We start from the raw sequence: 17,236 nt of genomic DNA, 5'->3' as shown, positions 1-17,236 counted from the left end.
AACACTACCAGGGGTCTGAGTTTATCTGTTTTCAAAGTGTAAATAGCATTTTTAACCAAGTTCCCATTTAGAACCCATTTATTTTTCTGTGCCATGACCCACGAATATCCCATGATTCATTGCGAAAGCACGTACACAATGTACTTCACTGCAGTGCCTTCCAACGGCGTTACGGCTACTGCTAGCAGATCGGAGCTCTCACCGTTAAGACTCTTTGTAGTTTGCTATCTTGACACACCTTTTGTTGTCTCGTCTGCTCTCTCCGTGCGAGCCACCAGCTAGCCAGAGTCAGCTAACGTTAGCTAACGAGCATCCCTCGCACCGACAAACTGACAGCACAGAAGTGCAACCGCCGGGGGCAAAGGAGTGACTCTGAAGCCGGGGGAGCCGAGAAGTGACGGTCAGCAGCCTGCCAGGTAGTTTCCTGCAAACTATTAACTAAATAATTATTAACGGCAGGAGTTTTAATATCAACGACGGGCGTGTCGCTGTGAATGTGTGGGAGACGCAGCCCTAACGGTCTGCAGTGATTAGCCAACAAGCTAACGTCAGATAACCAGTAACCTAGCTGATTTAATGGCAGCTGCTTAGTGTTGTTTAAGCACATGCCTTGAAAGCGAAAGTACATCCTTGTTAGGTCAGTCAGTCTGGTCATGAAACGTTAAGCTGCTGCATCGACCCTGTTTTTGATAACTGGTGCGGATGCTTTCTTTCATGTAGCATAACACCATACCACCCATAACACCATGACCATCCCTTTCCTCTATGAGAATGTGCTTGAATGTGTGTTCATGTGAATAAACAGTGATAATCTCTTGTAGGATGAGTGGTGATGACATGAACCCAGCTGCAGTGGCACAGCCAGTGGAAGATGTACAAGGTGATGGGCGGTGGATGTCACAGGTATGTAGAGTTTGATTATTTTGGGAAACAGTCACTCACTCAAGCCTCTGTTTCGTCAATGCACCACAGGAGATCAACCTGTTTCCGTTTTAAATATGCAGTCCAGAATTCATTTGACCATCTGAGTGATTTACATATGTTCTCAAAGAGTTTGTTTTTGTGATATAAAGTAAGGTTTTTGCAAGTTTTCTTACTCTAAGATGCATAAGATGCAGAACTGTTTTGTGTAAAGTGTAAACAAAGCCTTAACAGCATCAAAATATATATAAAATTTGTTTTTAGCCTCCACACACTGTCAGTCCTTCTACCAACAGCTCAGATGTAAAATTTTAGAGAGGTCTCGGGGCGGCGGTGTAGAACCGTACCCTGGCAAGTTTGTGGGTATACTGTGTGCTTATATTCTGAATTTGGCATGCTTTATGACAGTGCCTGTCTATTAAGAGTTCAGTGTTCACAAGACAAGAATGAAATTCATTGCATTGCAAGACTCATCTAGCTCCTTCCTGCCCTGCCAACAATTTCACACATACAAAATAATCAAACCAATTATCATAAGTTACAGGCACACTACAACATGTATGCACGTTGAAGCTGTTGACACGGAAATCACTCCCCTTTGTTAAGATTTCTAGATAGGAGTTATCCCCCTGTGTTTTGTGGCTTGTAGACTTATGAAAAAATTATTCTTTCCATCTTTGTAAAGAGAATCAGTGTAGGGCTGCAACTAACGATTATTTTCATTGTCGATTAATCCGTCGATTATTTTCTCGATTAATCGATTAGTTGTTTGGTCTATAAAATGTCAGAAAATGGTGAAAAATGTCGATCAGTGTTTCCCAAAGCCCAAGATGACGTCCTCAAATGTCTTGTTTCATCCACAACCTAAAGATATTCAGTTTACTGTCATAGAGGAGTAAAGAAACCAGAAAATATTCACATTTAAGAAGCTGGAATCAGAGAATTTTGACTTATTTTTCTTAAAAAATTACTCAAACCGATTAATCGATTATCAAAATAGTTGCCGATCAATTTAATAGTTGACAACTAATTGATTAATCAATTAATCGTTGCAGCTCTAAATCAGTGTATGAAAGGCATATTTTCTAAGGCAGCTCGAGCACAACTAACATTTCATTAAATACAGACCATTGATGTTTCTGATCGTACTTCAAGCCTGTGGCACCAGTGATGGCGAGTGGAAAAATGTCCAAATTGAGGGATGTGCTCTAGATTTGCAAAATATTATGCGCCCCCATGGTCCACTGGTATTCTCATGACTATTGATAAGTACAGGTGGGGCGAGGGTTGATGTGGGTGAGTGGTATAACAGTCAAGGGTTGTGAATTAGTACGATTTTATCAGTGTCAAAATTACTAATATTTATTGATTAATTTATATATCATGCACATTCCCAAGACTTGTGATTCCTTTCAAGACGCCACCCTGTGTAGCCTCTTCGGTGGCACCTCTAGGTCATCAGCATCACCTCTGAGGTTAATCCTCCAAAGCTGATAGGACTGAGACGGCTTTCTTGAGGCCTGCCTTATTCCAGGCTTTATATCAGATGTGACGCCAGACGTGTCTGGTGCTGTGATGAGCTTGCGGGACCTCGTCTGGCTTGAAAGGCTAACAAGCATTATCCCAGCGCAAAGATTTAAGAAACTCAAACCAGAAAGGGGTTAACTCAGGCTCAAATGCCTAACTTTTGGACCCAGTGGAACTAAATTATTGAAGTATATTGATTTTGTGATGGCACGTTTTTTTGCAGCACACAAGATTTGTGCAGGAGTGTAAGGATGCTGAACCGGACGTGCTTTTCGTGGGAGACTCTATGGTGCAGCTAATGCAGCAGTATGAGGTGAGAGGAAGAAATTTGCGTTTCTACACTTGGTCATTTGACTTGCTGTGTGTGTCTTTTATGGTATTTTATGATATGGTATCACTATCAAAATCTGAGAATTCTCCCAAGATGAAAGGAGAAACCATGGCTTATGCTTGCTCATGTCTGAAGTCATCCACATTAAACATCATTGTTCCAGACAGATGGGCTCATTTGCAGGATAGTAAGGTGATATCTCAGACACCACTGATCTGAGGGATGGAGGGATGATGCAGTTTGCCACAGTGTTCTGCCGTTTAAAAGATGACAATGATTTGCCTGATGGGGAACCTATAAATAAAGGTCAAAATTGTAAACTTTGGGGCGCCCTGGAGCTTAGTCGGCTAAGGCGCGTACCGTGTAACCGCAAAGTCCTGGGTTCGAATCGGACCCAGGACTTTTGTCGCATGTCATCCCCATCTCTCTGCCATCCTTCCTGTCTCTCTTTACTGTAATTTAATAATTTAAAAAGTCAATTTTTGACTTTTTCAGAGTCAAAAATCAAACTTTGAAAGGCCATAACTGCGACCCCACCGGGCTGATTTTGATTAAATTTGGAGGGATGATGCATCTTGTTACTGATTGGCCCAAGGGGTGCTTGCATTATCCGTGGGGGCCGACATGTTGACTGTTGACATGTTGACTTGTTTTTCCGAGGCATCCACATTTATGTGGTAGAAATCACATATTTGAGCATTATACAGGACCAATCTTGAATGCTTTTCATAATCATAAAAGGAGATAATAGTTGGCAGATGCATGCCATGCTGTGAGAGCCTCTGTTTACCATAGAGGACATGCAGTGCTGTAGATTAATTGCTTACAATTGCTCACAGCATCCCTTGTTAATTTTACCCTTGAAGAAGCTTGCTTTGACTTCCCGAGCTTTCACAGATAGTGCCAAAGAACACACAGTAAGCAAACCCAAAAGTAATTTGGTGTTTCTTTAAGCACTTAAGGCAGCCCATAGATTTATGTTTTGCTCTCCACAGATCTGGAGGGAGTTGTTCTCTCCTCTTCATGCTCTCAACTTCGGCATTGGGGGGGACACAACCTGTAATGTGCTGTGGAGGCTGCAGAACGGAGAGCTGGATAACATCCGGCCCAAGGTGAGGCAAGCCTGCGCAGACCTTGAGAGAAAGACCGTTTAGGGCCGGGAAGGGAAAATTAACCTTGGGGAGTTAGAACTTCCTGCAGGTTTTCATTTTCACACTTAGAAGTTATGATTACATCTGAAGTTACTCAGCTGATATGAAGGAACTGATTAGTATGAGATCCTAAGATTGAAAAAAAGCCTTGAACTCCCTTAGACCAAATAGTCACCGTTGGCCCAGTCTTGTTAGGGCTGGGTTAGTCTACAATACATTTGGCATAGGCAATAAATACACAGATTCTTAGATTAATGTTTTTAAATTACATAATGCAAGTAATAGTGCAAAAAAGGGAGACGTGGGATTGAATCCAGCATAAACATGTTTTTCTGCGCCAGTCAGTCGGTCATCTGACACTGAAACCAAGGACAAAGGAGCTGTGTCATGGTGCAGTACATTTATATAGTGAACAGTATGTTTAGATATATTTTGTATTGTGCCAATATTTTACTTGTTTACAATTAATGAAAACAAAGTTAAAGTTTGATTATTGAACCCTGGCTATAAATTTTCACACAACCGTAGCTCAATTTATCATTGAAACTGCCACAGTCCTTCTTCAAATGAGGAATCACCTATTTGGCCGCTCGGCTATTAGTTTAGTGTTGGTTGTGCTGCTGATGCTACAAAACACAAGACCTTTCAGGACTAGCAGTGGAACCTGATCATTGCTCTCCCAGTACGAGGGATCAGGCCACAAGAACATTCACTCAAAACAACCAGCAACTGTTTCTCAGTTACTGTGTATTGTATCTGATAAGGCTATGGGATCAGCCTGGATTTCTTTCAAGACGATCACAATCGATGATTTGATGTCCATGGGCCTGGAGATTTGCGAGAGTGTGAGCATGCTCAGTGAGAGTAAATTAAGCATCTCTGTCTGTGATCCTGTCCAGGCGGTGGTGGTGTGGGTCGGAACCAACAACCACGAACACACAGCAGAGCAAGTTGCAGGGGGAGTTCTTGCTATTGCACAGCTGCTCACCTCCTGCCTTCCCAAGGCAAAGGTAGTTGTACTGGTAAGTCTAGTTATATGTCTTGTGTTGCACCTACTTTGTTTTAAGGGGATATCTAAACATTTAGAATAGTCTGTTTTTTTGCTATTTCTTTTTCTTCAAGCATTTGTCATATTGACAAACTACATACAGTAGTTTCTGCACTTGCACTTAAGTTAAATAAAAATCGTTTTGTAGCATTGTTTGTATTCATATGAATAAACTCCTGAACTACCTTCCATACACGAGACAACAAATAGAGATGGTAAGTATTTCATCAAACCTAACACCTAATGATAATGATCATGAGGTACAGGCTGCTTTAGCATTCCTCATGAGAAATGCGGATGGACATATCTAGGCATTTTTTCCCTCAATGTGACAAGGATGTTTTGATGAGAAACAACCAACTAAAATGCTAAATTTCAAGCTATCCCTGTCATGTAAACATGGGTGTACTAAAAATTGATAAATGACTCAAACCTTTACTCTTCGTTTCAGGGTTTGTTGCCCCGAGGTGAGCGGCCAAACCCACTGAGGGAGAAGAACGCAGCTGTGAACGGGTTTCTGCGCTCCTGGCTGCCGCGACTGGGCCAGGCTCAGTTCCTGGACGTGGGCGGGGAGTTCGTCCACTCCGATGGAGCCATCAGCCCACAGGACATGTTTGACTTCCTCCACCTGACTTCGTCGGGCTACCGCACCATGGCCAAGCCCCTCAGCGACCTGCTGCTGCAGATTCTGGATGAGACACCGGAGGAGAGACGGGCGTCACTGGTCTGAGGGCCCGTGGCCGAGCAGCACATTCAGCCAGAGGCATGCCTCACCTACTGCTGTGGGAGAGGGGGGAGACATGCCCCTGGTATCTCTCGGAGAAAGGGCTCACTCATAGGAGGAGAGACAGAGAGAGGGAGGGAGGGAGAGAGAGGCTCCCTGGTATGGGTGGGCCCACCAGAGGGAGCGTGGGATCATTCATGAGTTCAGGGTTGGGTGTGGAGAGGTGCCAAAGAGGGAGAGAGACCTCACTACAGACTTAGACACTGTGATTGCAGTAGTAAGCACTGTTGCAAAAGGATTTATCAAGGTCAGACATTGCTGAAGCACAGACACAAATATGCTGAGATCATGGGAGGCTGCAGTGGCTCACACACACACACACACACACACACACACACACATATATATAGTGTATTTATGTAGGCCTTTGGATAGCAGAGAGAGAATCAGACTTCCCCATCTGGCTAAATGTAGTTAGGAGTGAGTATTTCCTTGTGTCACCTATGCCAAAAAAAGATAGTAGGAAGCTCCTTTTTCACACAGCTCTAGTATGATATGATGCAAAACAGTGCAACGCAATACGATTTGTTGTCCCTAAGGAAATTAATTTTGCAAAGACCAGTGCAGAAAACATTGTAGACATCATACACAACAGAGCTAGTTAACAACATTACAGTTATCTGTACATCTGTACAGCTATTAACACACATGGGATTGCAGAAAGTGAAGTGCAGAACATACTCAACAGTAGACAGAACATTATCCAATATTCACAAAACTTATGAGTCTGTTCAGTACGCTCATAGAGAGTCTACAGGGAATATACTGTAATGCACATGGTGCATGGCAGTGAGCAGTTTGTAAAACAATGTTCACAATTGGACACACTTAAAACACAGCCATGCCCAATAGTGAACAGCATATACAAATCATTTACAGATTAACCATGATCATGAGTTTTGCCCGTCAGTCTATTTGTTTATGTATAGTAGTACATATACTAAGCTCAGTAAGTAGCACCAAATATCTTCCATTTCATTGAGTTTGAGATCAAGACAGATTCCCTTTTGGAAATCCGCAGCCCTTTAAACACTAGAAGAGTTTTCCTAAATGTAAGGTCAATAATCTATCAAGCTAACTAAACTCAGCTAGAGAGTTACCTGTCCATAGAGTACAGAGATCCCAAATCTGCAAGGTCTGCTAGCTCTCCTTGACGTTTCGCTGTCGCTGTTCTCTGCGTGTATATAAATATTAATGACCAGTGGCCGTGCCTCAATATTGGTGTAGAACGTGGGCGAAAGTTTCTGGCTTAAACAAGACCAAATATCAGTGAAAATCATGTATTCATGCATATTCAACAGTTATTTCACATAGAAGGAACTAGCTGTGCAATAATCTAGCTCTTCCAAACTACAACCCACTTATATAGCTTCTATCAGATCCAGGAAGTGTTTTTACATTGGGATGTGGGATGCGATTTCACCATATTGGTCCAAATGTACCAAGACATGTAAATGGGAAAATAGCATATGGTATTTTATTTTATTTGAATATACTGTACCTAAATGCAAAAATTTGTCAAAGAACATTTAAAATAGACTACACATTCCAAATGCTTTGCATTGTTAAACTATTTAACAAATTAGCTATGATGCCATTATACACAAAATTACAGTTTTATAGAGAAATACAAGTCATTCTTAGTGTTTCAACGTCTGGCTGCCATGTAAAAAAGTAAATGCTAAGAGCTGTTGGGCCAGATTTACCTGAGCTGACAAAGGGTGCTGCCAGCTCTCTAAATTATGCTTCTCACTACTTCTCTGTCATGACCTGGATATCAGTTAGCAGAGATTTTTAAATAGACAAAGCAGTTATTACCGTCATTTTCCGATGTCGTGCCGCTTCCCTTCTCCAACTGTGTGTGATGGAGAGAAGGAGGCGCCGTTACTGACAATTTCCAAATGATTCCCAGCCCCTCCATTGTGTGTGCACCGTTTTTCAGTTGCAGTGCAACAGTACACTTGTTTTTATTTTCAGCAGCTGGAGAAAAAAACAATTAAGACAAACAGATCATTGTCACATTAACTCCAGCCCTTCCCCTTTCATCATACATCACAAATCATAAGTTAGTCATCACTAATGGCATGAGGCAATGTGAAGGTTTCTTATTGAAGTCGGTGTAACAAATTTGGCTTACCCTGCACCTCATAGAACACTAATATATCCTAATATAATGATTAATTATCAATAAACTTTGTCTAGCATAGGCTCTCTCTCCCTCTCCCTCCTTAATACATGGATATATTTTCTGTTTGTTCCATACCTAAGCACCTCCTCGTTCTGTTTACCCACTCTCTATCTCTGTCCCTGTTATGTTGTATGTGTAGTCGACTCTCACCCAGCCCTACCACCCTGGCACCTGCCTTTTAGTACATGGTATGGTTATTGGATATTTTTAGAAGTAAAAGCAGCATCACGGTTAAGCTACTGACACAGCTATATATCGTCTACATCACGCTAAACGCTCAAAAGCTACCACAGGTCATGTAAAGAATATCATTTGTCTGTGAGCTTATACTGTAGCTGTTTCTTCATGGCGCAGTTCTGTTGAAATTGTTGCTGAGATCCTCTTGTCGAGCATCAGATTATCCAACATTGCTGCTGTCTTAAGCTCTGCACCGTGGCGTGCTCTGTTAAATATCTCTGTTACAGTGTATGTGTGTGTGCCTTAAGTGTTCCTGGGGGATGTTGTGTATGTCTGTTACTGGATTATGTAAGTTGGATGTGTGAGTGTCTAGAAGTGACCCCAGTTGTATATAACATATGTGACGCCTGAGTAGATGAAGTTGGAAGGGGGTTTGGATTGTGGGAGTCTGTATTTGGTGCAATACAGTATTTGCACTGTTTTGGCTAATTGTCACATGCTGATATGGTAAAGCATTCCAATAAAAACCATAGATCTGATCTTATGTCGGAGTGGTATGTTATTATAAGTTGCAGTGATTCAAATTATCCATCAATTTGGGGGTTTAAAGAAAAATGGCAAATAAGATACACAAATCTGGTGGTGGATCTGTAATGAATCACAGAATGGAGATATGCCAAAGGGGAAATCTTAATGACATTATTAGAGCACAGTTTGTAAGTGTTGATTGCTCACCAACAGAGGGAGCCATTTCATCATTAAACTAAACTGAAAAAGACAGGAGCACAGCGTATTAGGACTTGTTCCACCCCTCCTCTCTTTTCTGGCCAGAGAGCTCACTTTTAAAGTTGCTCTCATTCATTTTAACTGTGACCTAGAACTGTCCCAACTGCAGCTAAAACAGTTGGTCCATCTGGACTCTCAAACTGCATGTCATTTATCTACTGAGTGTGTAGTTTGTAGCACTATTGACACATCAAGCTCAAACCAACATTATGCAACAATCATCTGCAGTAAAGTATGGTGAATTCCACAAAAGAGTTTTTCCAGATATAGAAATGGTTGAGGATTTTATGCTGCAATCTAGTATATAGAAATGAAATGGAAAGTCCACCTAACTTTTAGGCTGTTAATCTGCAAAAGTCAACATTCACCTAATTTTCCCCAACCTGTTTTTTCTGGTCTCATGATTTTTGAATTATGAGCTCCCAAGATCAAGGAGAATGCAATCTTGTCACATCAATTTGTATTGCCTGAGATGGTAAAAACACAATTTTATTGATAGCCACTTTCCTGCACCTCTGTTAAACCTCTCGGGAAATAAACAAAATATGCTAGTGGGAACACACTTTGTCCACAGCTTGTAGATTCCCATCCAAACCACATATGTTTAAATTGTCAGTGAACCAAATCTAAACACCTACTTTGTATTTCTGTTAGTCTGTCATGGTGTTAGTTATGACTAAATATTTGATTGCCTTCTCTACCAACAGACTGTAGTGAAGTTTGGAATATTAATTAAGGCATTAACAGAGAGTGATAATGTTGCCAGTTAGTTGCACCCCTGATATAATCTGCAACTGACCTTGTGTGTCATACTGCATTTAAACTGCTTGTACTCTATTGCCCTGTTTGGGTATTTTTGGAAATTTTTACCACATAGCATTTGAAGAGCTTGTATGAACTGAGAAGGGAAGAAAACTAGATATGCACTGTAACCTACCAAAGGTTTGTGTATGAACCAGAAGAGTCAGGGTTTGCAGCACTTTGCCAAGTATGATAAATGCTGCGGTGTGTTGCCTGGGTTACAGCATGCATCAGGGTATTGGCCTTATATCTTATCTGCCACAGTATTTGTTTGTACTGTATCTAATTACACAGCGCAGCACTAGACAAAGGACCCACCAGGAACATTGGTGTACTACGTTCACACATTTACCACTGCAGCAGTGACACAAGCTACTGTGCATTTGGGCAAGCCTGATAAACAAACTAACAAACTTACAAGTAAACGACTGAAAAGTTAGTCTAGTTGTTTAATTTGAAGAGTTAACGGCCTAATGTGTGACTGTCCTTTCACCTTTTTCAGAAACATGCTTGTGCATGAAACATCACATGAATCAACATGAATGCTCTCTCAGTAATATGATATGGGCCTGAAGTAATTCCAAACGAGTTATCGAACCACGTGGGTTAAAAAAGAACTGTTGATTTTATCATTGAATGTACTACATTTGGGAGTCAGTGGACTTGTGTCCAATCTAAACACTTAGCCAGAATCAAATTTCACTGACAGGGTTCACTTGCTTTAATCACTATCTTTTTTACAGTCCATGTGAGTCATATTTTGGTATGATAGCTTTCCAATGTTATCAATGAATTAATGACAGAACCCATAGATGCATATTTGTGCCAGTGACATTTGCTAGGACATTTGTGATGCTGTATTGCTGTGCTATTATTTTATTTTTTTTAATAAAAAACACATCTATTATAACGTTTCATAATACTTTTTACATTTCATAATACATCATATCATTTCATATGAAATAGAGCACTAATGGTAAATATCTGGGAATGAAACACAGAAGTTGTCCACATGATAATAGCAGAAATATACACACATTTAGAAAACCCCTGAAGAAAGGGAAGAAAGAAAGAAAGGGATAACCCCTTTCTTGCCTGCACCAGAGGCAAGCAGAGGCATAATGACGCTAGACTCAACACATTGCATGACAAACCCTGTTTTAAGAAGACATACCAACGGATACAGTCCCTAATAATCATTCAAAACAAAACTATCGCTCAACACATAAAACTGCCCAGCTTTATTGAACATTTATTTAACCTGCACAGTAGCTAATTTAAATTGCCATGCCTAAACTTCAGTAATACTTAAAACTGTTATAACCTGCTAATCTTGTAAATAGGTTAACTCCAACACAACAACTCAAAACCAACAATAATTATACTATTCAACTCCTATATAACCAACTGATATGATGCACAATTGCTGATGCAATATATGACAAGATTCATTACATGTCATATTAATACATTACATCTTTACCATGGAAGTCTGGAAGAGTTAAACCCCAAGTAAATCATTATGAGAATAAATTACCTGATGTAATGCTATGTTATACAAAACAATCACAATCTTCAACCTCATCAGATTTGCACAGTTATTGAATTTAATGTTATTGAATTTATGTATTTATAATAAAGATTGACTCACTTTTATTAAACCCATTCACAATAATCATTACATTTGCAATATATCTATGCCAAACCCAGTGATCTTATCACTCAGTAGTCTTGATGTTATCCAAGACTGTAAATAAATGACATTTGACTTCCTTCTGCTCCAGACCCTTTGTCATGTGTCAATAAGGGTGTTGCTAAAAGATCAAAGGTGTTGTCTGTATCCATGACTGTCATAGAAAACATTTATACTGGTTAAATTATTTGCCAAGACGCTCTCAGCTGACAAGCATTTAACACTAAGCTAGTCTTCACTTGTTCTCTGATAGACGCTTTTTATAACATGACAGCAAAACATTATCTGGCTCAAACGACATTACTTTCAAATGGCAGTAACTCAGTATAGACTCAGTATGGATTTTCACACAAACCATGCCAAAAGCTAATGAGCCACATCAGAATTTAAAGGTCATGTTGACTGTTACTGTCAGTTTCATTGAGGAACTATGTTCTCCCTCTGCCTCAGCCAACATCAATTTACTTCTGTACAGAAACTTCACCGCAGCAGCTACAGCAGAACACTAAGGAGCAAGATTGTCGTGATTTGCTAATCAGCGATCATGGCACAAAGCTGGAGGGTTTTCAGATCTTTGGCGCAAAGTGTTCAAATGGATGGGTGTTAGAAAAGGGTGCAAAGAAAACCTGAAAGTTGTCTTTACCAAGGTGAGTTTACCCATTGTTTTGAGAGAAGAGCTTTCAGGATTCAAATGAGTATTTAGCACTGCAATAGGACAAGCCACTTATTGGCTCACACACATCCTCAGCCTTCAACTCGTCGCTCTGCCTCAACTGCCCTCTTTGTCCTCCAAACCCATCCATTCTCTCATGGCGTTTGAATTGAAGGTGTACCTTTCATATCTCAATATTTTGGCATCAGACCAAGAGCTTGAAGAGGAAACACTTGCTTCCTGGCTCAGGTTACAGCCTATTCAGACCTGATATTCCATCCTGTGAGCCACCTTTAACACCCTCTCATCCTTCAATACCACCACATAAAGGGCCAGCCGCAGATACAGCCTCACCACAACACCTTCCTCTGTGGTTTACAGTTCATAAACAAACGTATTCACGGCTCACCATGCGCATCAGTCGCTCATGCACAAACACATTTGATCCTCATGTTAGCGCCAGCCAAGAGGCAATGTTTGTCCTGGCTTACATTGGAGCACTGCTCCGACTTTACTGTCCCATCTGTTCAGACCAATGCGGAGCAGCTCAAGCCACATCCATATTTGACATTACATCCTTGCTTAACCATTTTGAGTCTCCCAGCCTCCAGCCTCCAGCCTCCAGTCGAGTGATTGTCTTTCTCACAAACACAGGGTTGCATGTCGCTTGAAAACCACACTCATGCATGCTGGATTCCCGCAGCATAATGCCTTCCCGAAGCCACTCAGGAAGGCAATCATCCAGTGCTTACGCTGCATAAATTCAAACCAATTGCCACACTCAATAAACAATGATCTGACGCATTACCTTAAGGCTCGCTTTTCCCTGTAGGGGGAACTTTGGCATCGTTGGCACCGCAAGTCGAGCTGCGTGTCTCATTAGAGTCCAGAGGCATTCCAGCAGGCCTCTCTACTCCAAGACCAGGTCATCGAAATTCATTTATACCCATTGATTTCTGATCCTAAAGCTTCATTCCCCAGGTCTGAGGTCAGGGTCAGTCAGGCTGTCAGGCTGTTTATATCCCTAGCCTTTCACCCGCGGCAATCATTTCTTGACCGCAGCCTGCTGGTGTGGCACTTAATGACCTTGGGCTGACATCACCCTGCTCCGTACAAGCCAAAGCAGCCGAGCATAACTGAGCCCATCATTTAATGTCAGTACCTTTTCACCTCGAATCAGAAGCTTGTGAAGTGGAGTTTAAATTTAGTTTCAGTGCCACATACTCAATAGGACAAGCTGCCTTTTGGTCTATTCTAAGCCTACAACCAATCACTGTGGCTCAACCATTTTCTCTTTCTCACTTATTGATTTTCTCGCCTACTCTCACCTCATCTATTTCCCCACAGGATTTAAACTGTTACACACCTTCTTCCTGGTATCAGCTGTCTTCCTCATCTCACCCCATCTCACTCCCCTCCTCCCATCCCATCCCCTCCTCCTTGGTTTTGTGATTTATTCACCAGCATTGTGATTTATTGAAGGGGCGCGTCACTCATAACCTCAGTCTTGACAACCTTGGCCTGACATTGGCCTGTTGTGTACGAGCCAAACCCGCCTGCAGTCCAACGCAAACTAAAATTATAGTCCCCTCTCATCTATGGTCAGACAATAAAAAGGAGCTTAGTCTTGTGAAATTGTAAATGATATTTACTCAATGAAAAATTTCATAAATATAGCTGAGCAAACTGTGCTGTTAGAGGGGAAATAAGTGTCAACTTAATGTCATTAGTTGAGTGTCCTTAAAACTTTACTCAAATCAGAAGAGTTGGAGATATATGACTTTCAAAGATAAGCAGAGATTTAGTACCAAGACTGCATGCATCAATATTCACACCTTAGACTCTGAGATTTCTCTGGGCAGCTGTGTAGGTGGGGTAGGATGTGTCCCGAGGTGTGTGAGGTTCAGACCTGCAACGTCAGCTCGTTTTAAATGTGCAATATCTGCTCTTGACAGAAGGTAAAAGTCAGGTGGCGGGTCTTGAATTCAATCTTGGCTTCCAGTTTGGAACATTTTTTTTTACGTGTACTACCTGAAGAAATATGTTTACCAACTTCGTGGCTTCCTCTTTAAAACACAACTGGAAACTCATTTTGAGAACTTATAATAGTATATGGTTCCTGAATTTTGAAATGGCCTTAATGACCTTTGGATTTCCTACATAAATGTAGTTATTACTAATTCGTTAGTATTATTTTTATGTCCCAACACCATGGTACATGTGGAGGACCAAAATAGTCACAATTAAATAAATAAATGTGTCAGTGAAATAAATAATCACATAAATAAATACATAAATCAATCAATAATTGATTGATTGGTTTCCTTTAATTTAAAAATTATTAAATTATATTATTTCATAATTATTGTTTTCATAATAACATTACTATATTTAATTGTATTTTTATTTCATAAAACCTTTTTTTTTTATTTTACAAATGGCTTTTATTTTCAATTACATGATGATATTACATTTTTCAAAGTGGTTCTTTTATTTCCCTTTTTCTTTTTCCATTGCTCCTCTTTTTATTTCACAATAACACTTTTTATTTCATAATGTCACTTTTCATAATGTCTCAGCCATCTGTCAGTCAAAGTGAATGGGATCTATTTGCTTGGGTAATCTTTTGCAATCGATTATTTTTCCTGGCTCTGAGGCTGGTCTTTTACAAATTACGTTAAAAAAGTCATAATATTACAAGAATAAAGTGGTAATTTTGAGAAAAAAATCAAAAATATTACTATATATTATATTACTATATATAAATATATTATCAGCACCTGGATAAGGACCTGACACCGTGGGAGAGAAGAGGAGCAGGTCACTTCCCCACAGAATCCCGACAGCTGCCAACAGCTCCCGGCACTTTAGCTACACTCAGCTAACAGCTAACAGGTAATTGTAGGGAAATTGTTTGCTAACTCTAGCTATGTTTAGCATGCATTCCTACCTATGATTCTTACTATGGATGTCAATTTTGGGTACTTTTTCTTGGCCCAACATCTGTCATCGACCCTCGTTATTAACAGTTACCTAGGGAGATTATTAGGCTACTTCCTGGCTCTATTGAGTGCATTGATTCTTGTATTGATTAATATCTTCTACCATGACAGACGTTACTGTTTTTTACTACGATTCCGTTCTATTCTACTACAACTCTAGTATTTTTACGGTAGCTCTACTGTCATGTAGTGTGACTCTACCCCACTGATGTTGACCTGGTTTCTTCTGTGTGTATGTGTGTGTGTGTGTGTGCAGTGAGCTAGAGGTTTTTTGTGAAACTTCCTGGAGATCTGTCCTCTCTGTCCCATCTGTCTGAGGAGCCCAGACCAGACCGAAGCCTCCAGTCTGAGCAGAGCAGAGAGCTGGGAGCTCCTGTTCTTCTCCAGCACAGCAGAGCCTGATGGAGCAGGTAGAAGAGGGACCATAGAGCCCCGTAGGCTTTGTGGAACCGATTAATTCAACATTGATTTGTTAGGCTAACTCTAGGTCCTCGGTTTTTTCAATGTGACCATGGCATCCCTCTCTGTGAAGTTCTCAAGACTATTCTTGATGAAACTACCTGCTTAAGCCTTCGTTTGACATTTAGTGAACTGACAGTTGTCTGTATATTTTACCTTGCATCTCAAACCATTGAATGGAAATCACGATCAAAACAAAACATTTAATCAATAAAAAAAATAGAATTGTATTTATTTGATTGACAGATGGCTGAGACATTATGAAAAGTGTCATTATGAAATAAAAAGAGGAGCAATGAAAAAAGAAAAAGGGAAATAAAAGAACCACTTTGAAAAATGTAATTCTGAGTATCATCATCATGTAACTGAAAATAAAAGCCATTTGAAAAATAAAAAAAAAAGTTTTTATGAAATAAAAACTAAATATAGTCATGTTATTATGAAAACAATGAAAACAATTAAAAACAATTATTATGAAATAATATTTTTTTTTTTATAAAATCAATAAATTACTAATTTATTTACTGATGATATTATATATTTCTGTATTTATTTATGTAATTATTTATTTTACTGACAAATGTATTTATTTAATTATGACTAATATGGTCCTCCACAGGTTCATGGTATGTGGGACATATTGTCACGGTGATGTCACATTCTACAACTTCAAACACATTATTCAGCTCAAGAGCAATACAGGATAGGAACTCCATGCTTACACCACATAGATTTTGGAGCAACTTGCTGAATACATTTCCATATTAATGGGAAAAACAGATTTTCTTGAAACTACTGTAATTAATGATCTCATTAGCATCACTGGTTATGTTTAATAAATCATGGATTTAGCAGATTAGGCAGCTCAAGTGCCTCTTGTTTAAAACTCTTATTTATCCAGGAACTTGCTTCCAGCCCTGCCTTGCTTCACGCTAACGGTTACAGTTGGACTCATTCACACCTGGGATCTGGCCAGTGCAACCACAGTCTTCCTCTGTAGCTACTGAGCCGCTCCACTGGGGGAGCTGGGAGTTAAGTGCCTTGCTCAAGAGCGCGATGGCAGTTGTTGAGGGAAGAGAGAGTGTTTCTCACTCACTTTCCCCAAGCGCATTTTCCCAGACGCCCTGGAGATTTGAACTGGCATCCTTCCAGTCACAAAGCCACCTCTCTAACCTCAAGGCTATCGTTGCCCCTGTTTTGCCCCTGTAAGGCAGCAAAGTGCATTCCATTGCAGTGAAGCCAGTGATGTGTCGGTGTTTCCACACTTAGGATCCTGGCAGAATAAAAAAATTGATCTTGTGTCAAAAAGGCTGGGCACTACTGCTCTGCTAAAAATTAGCTATAGAAATGTTAATAAGATATAGGATTACAAAAGAATCATACAATCAATCAATCAATCATTCAATAACTCATTAATGAATTAATCATTCATCATTTGCACATCACTACTCTGTAACAAACAATAGCACATAAGATTGCAAAGTCATGTCATAATTTAGGTAGGCTGATGGTTGTTTGGTCAGTTAGTCAATAAGTGATAAACTAAAAGTCATCGATGCATTAATTATTGTTGACACATGCATCATACCACAGCATGTTAATGACAAGGTAAGAATATTGTAGACAGGTCTTAGCTATTTATCACCCTATTTGTTCACTTTTGTCTGATTTTTTGTTTGTTGTATTTATATATATGTATATATATGTTAATATATA

At 40.0% G+C, this 17,236-nt stretch overlaps 1 protein-coding gene across 1 annotated transcript; it reads left to right on the top strand.

The window, feature by feature from the left end:
• The first annotated feature begins 280 nt into the window (after positions 1-280).
• Positions 281-8,684, top strand: pafah1b2 (platelet-activating factor acetylhydrolase 1b, catalytic subunit 2). The gene is made up of 6 exons (XM_071513510.1): positions 281-416; positions 822-903; positions 2,672-2,761; positions 3,775-3,891; positions 4,830-4,952; positions 5,430-8,684. Exons 2-6 carry the CDS (start codon positions 823-825, stop codon positions 5,706-5,708), a joined length of 690 nt encoding a protein of 229 aa, XP_071369611.1. The 5' UTR covers positions 281-416; position 822; the 3' UTR covers positions 5,709-8,684.
• Positions 8,685-17,236: the final 8,552 nt, after the last annotated feature.

The sequence above is a fragment of the Centroberyx affinis genome, unplaced genomic scaffold (assembly GCF_046629955.1).
Source record: "Centroberyx affinis isolate AG114_WGS23_722 - 3 ecotype Tasmania unplaced genomic scaffold, CSIRO-AGI_Caff_v1 ptg007246l_1, whole genome shotgun sequence".
NCBI lineage: Eukaryota > Metazoa > Chordata > Actinopteri > Beryciformes > Berycidae > Centroberyx > Centroberyx affinis.
This window is presented reverse-complemented; position numbering and strand designations above follow the sequence as displayed.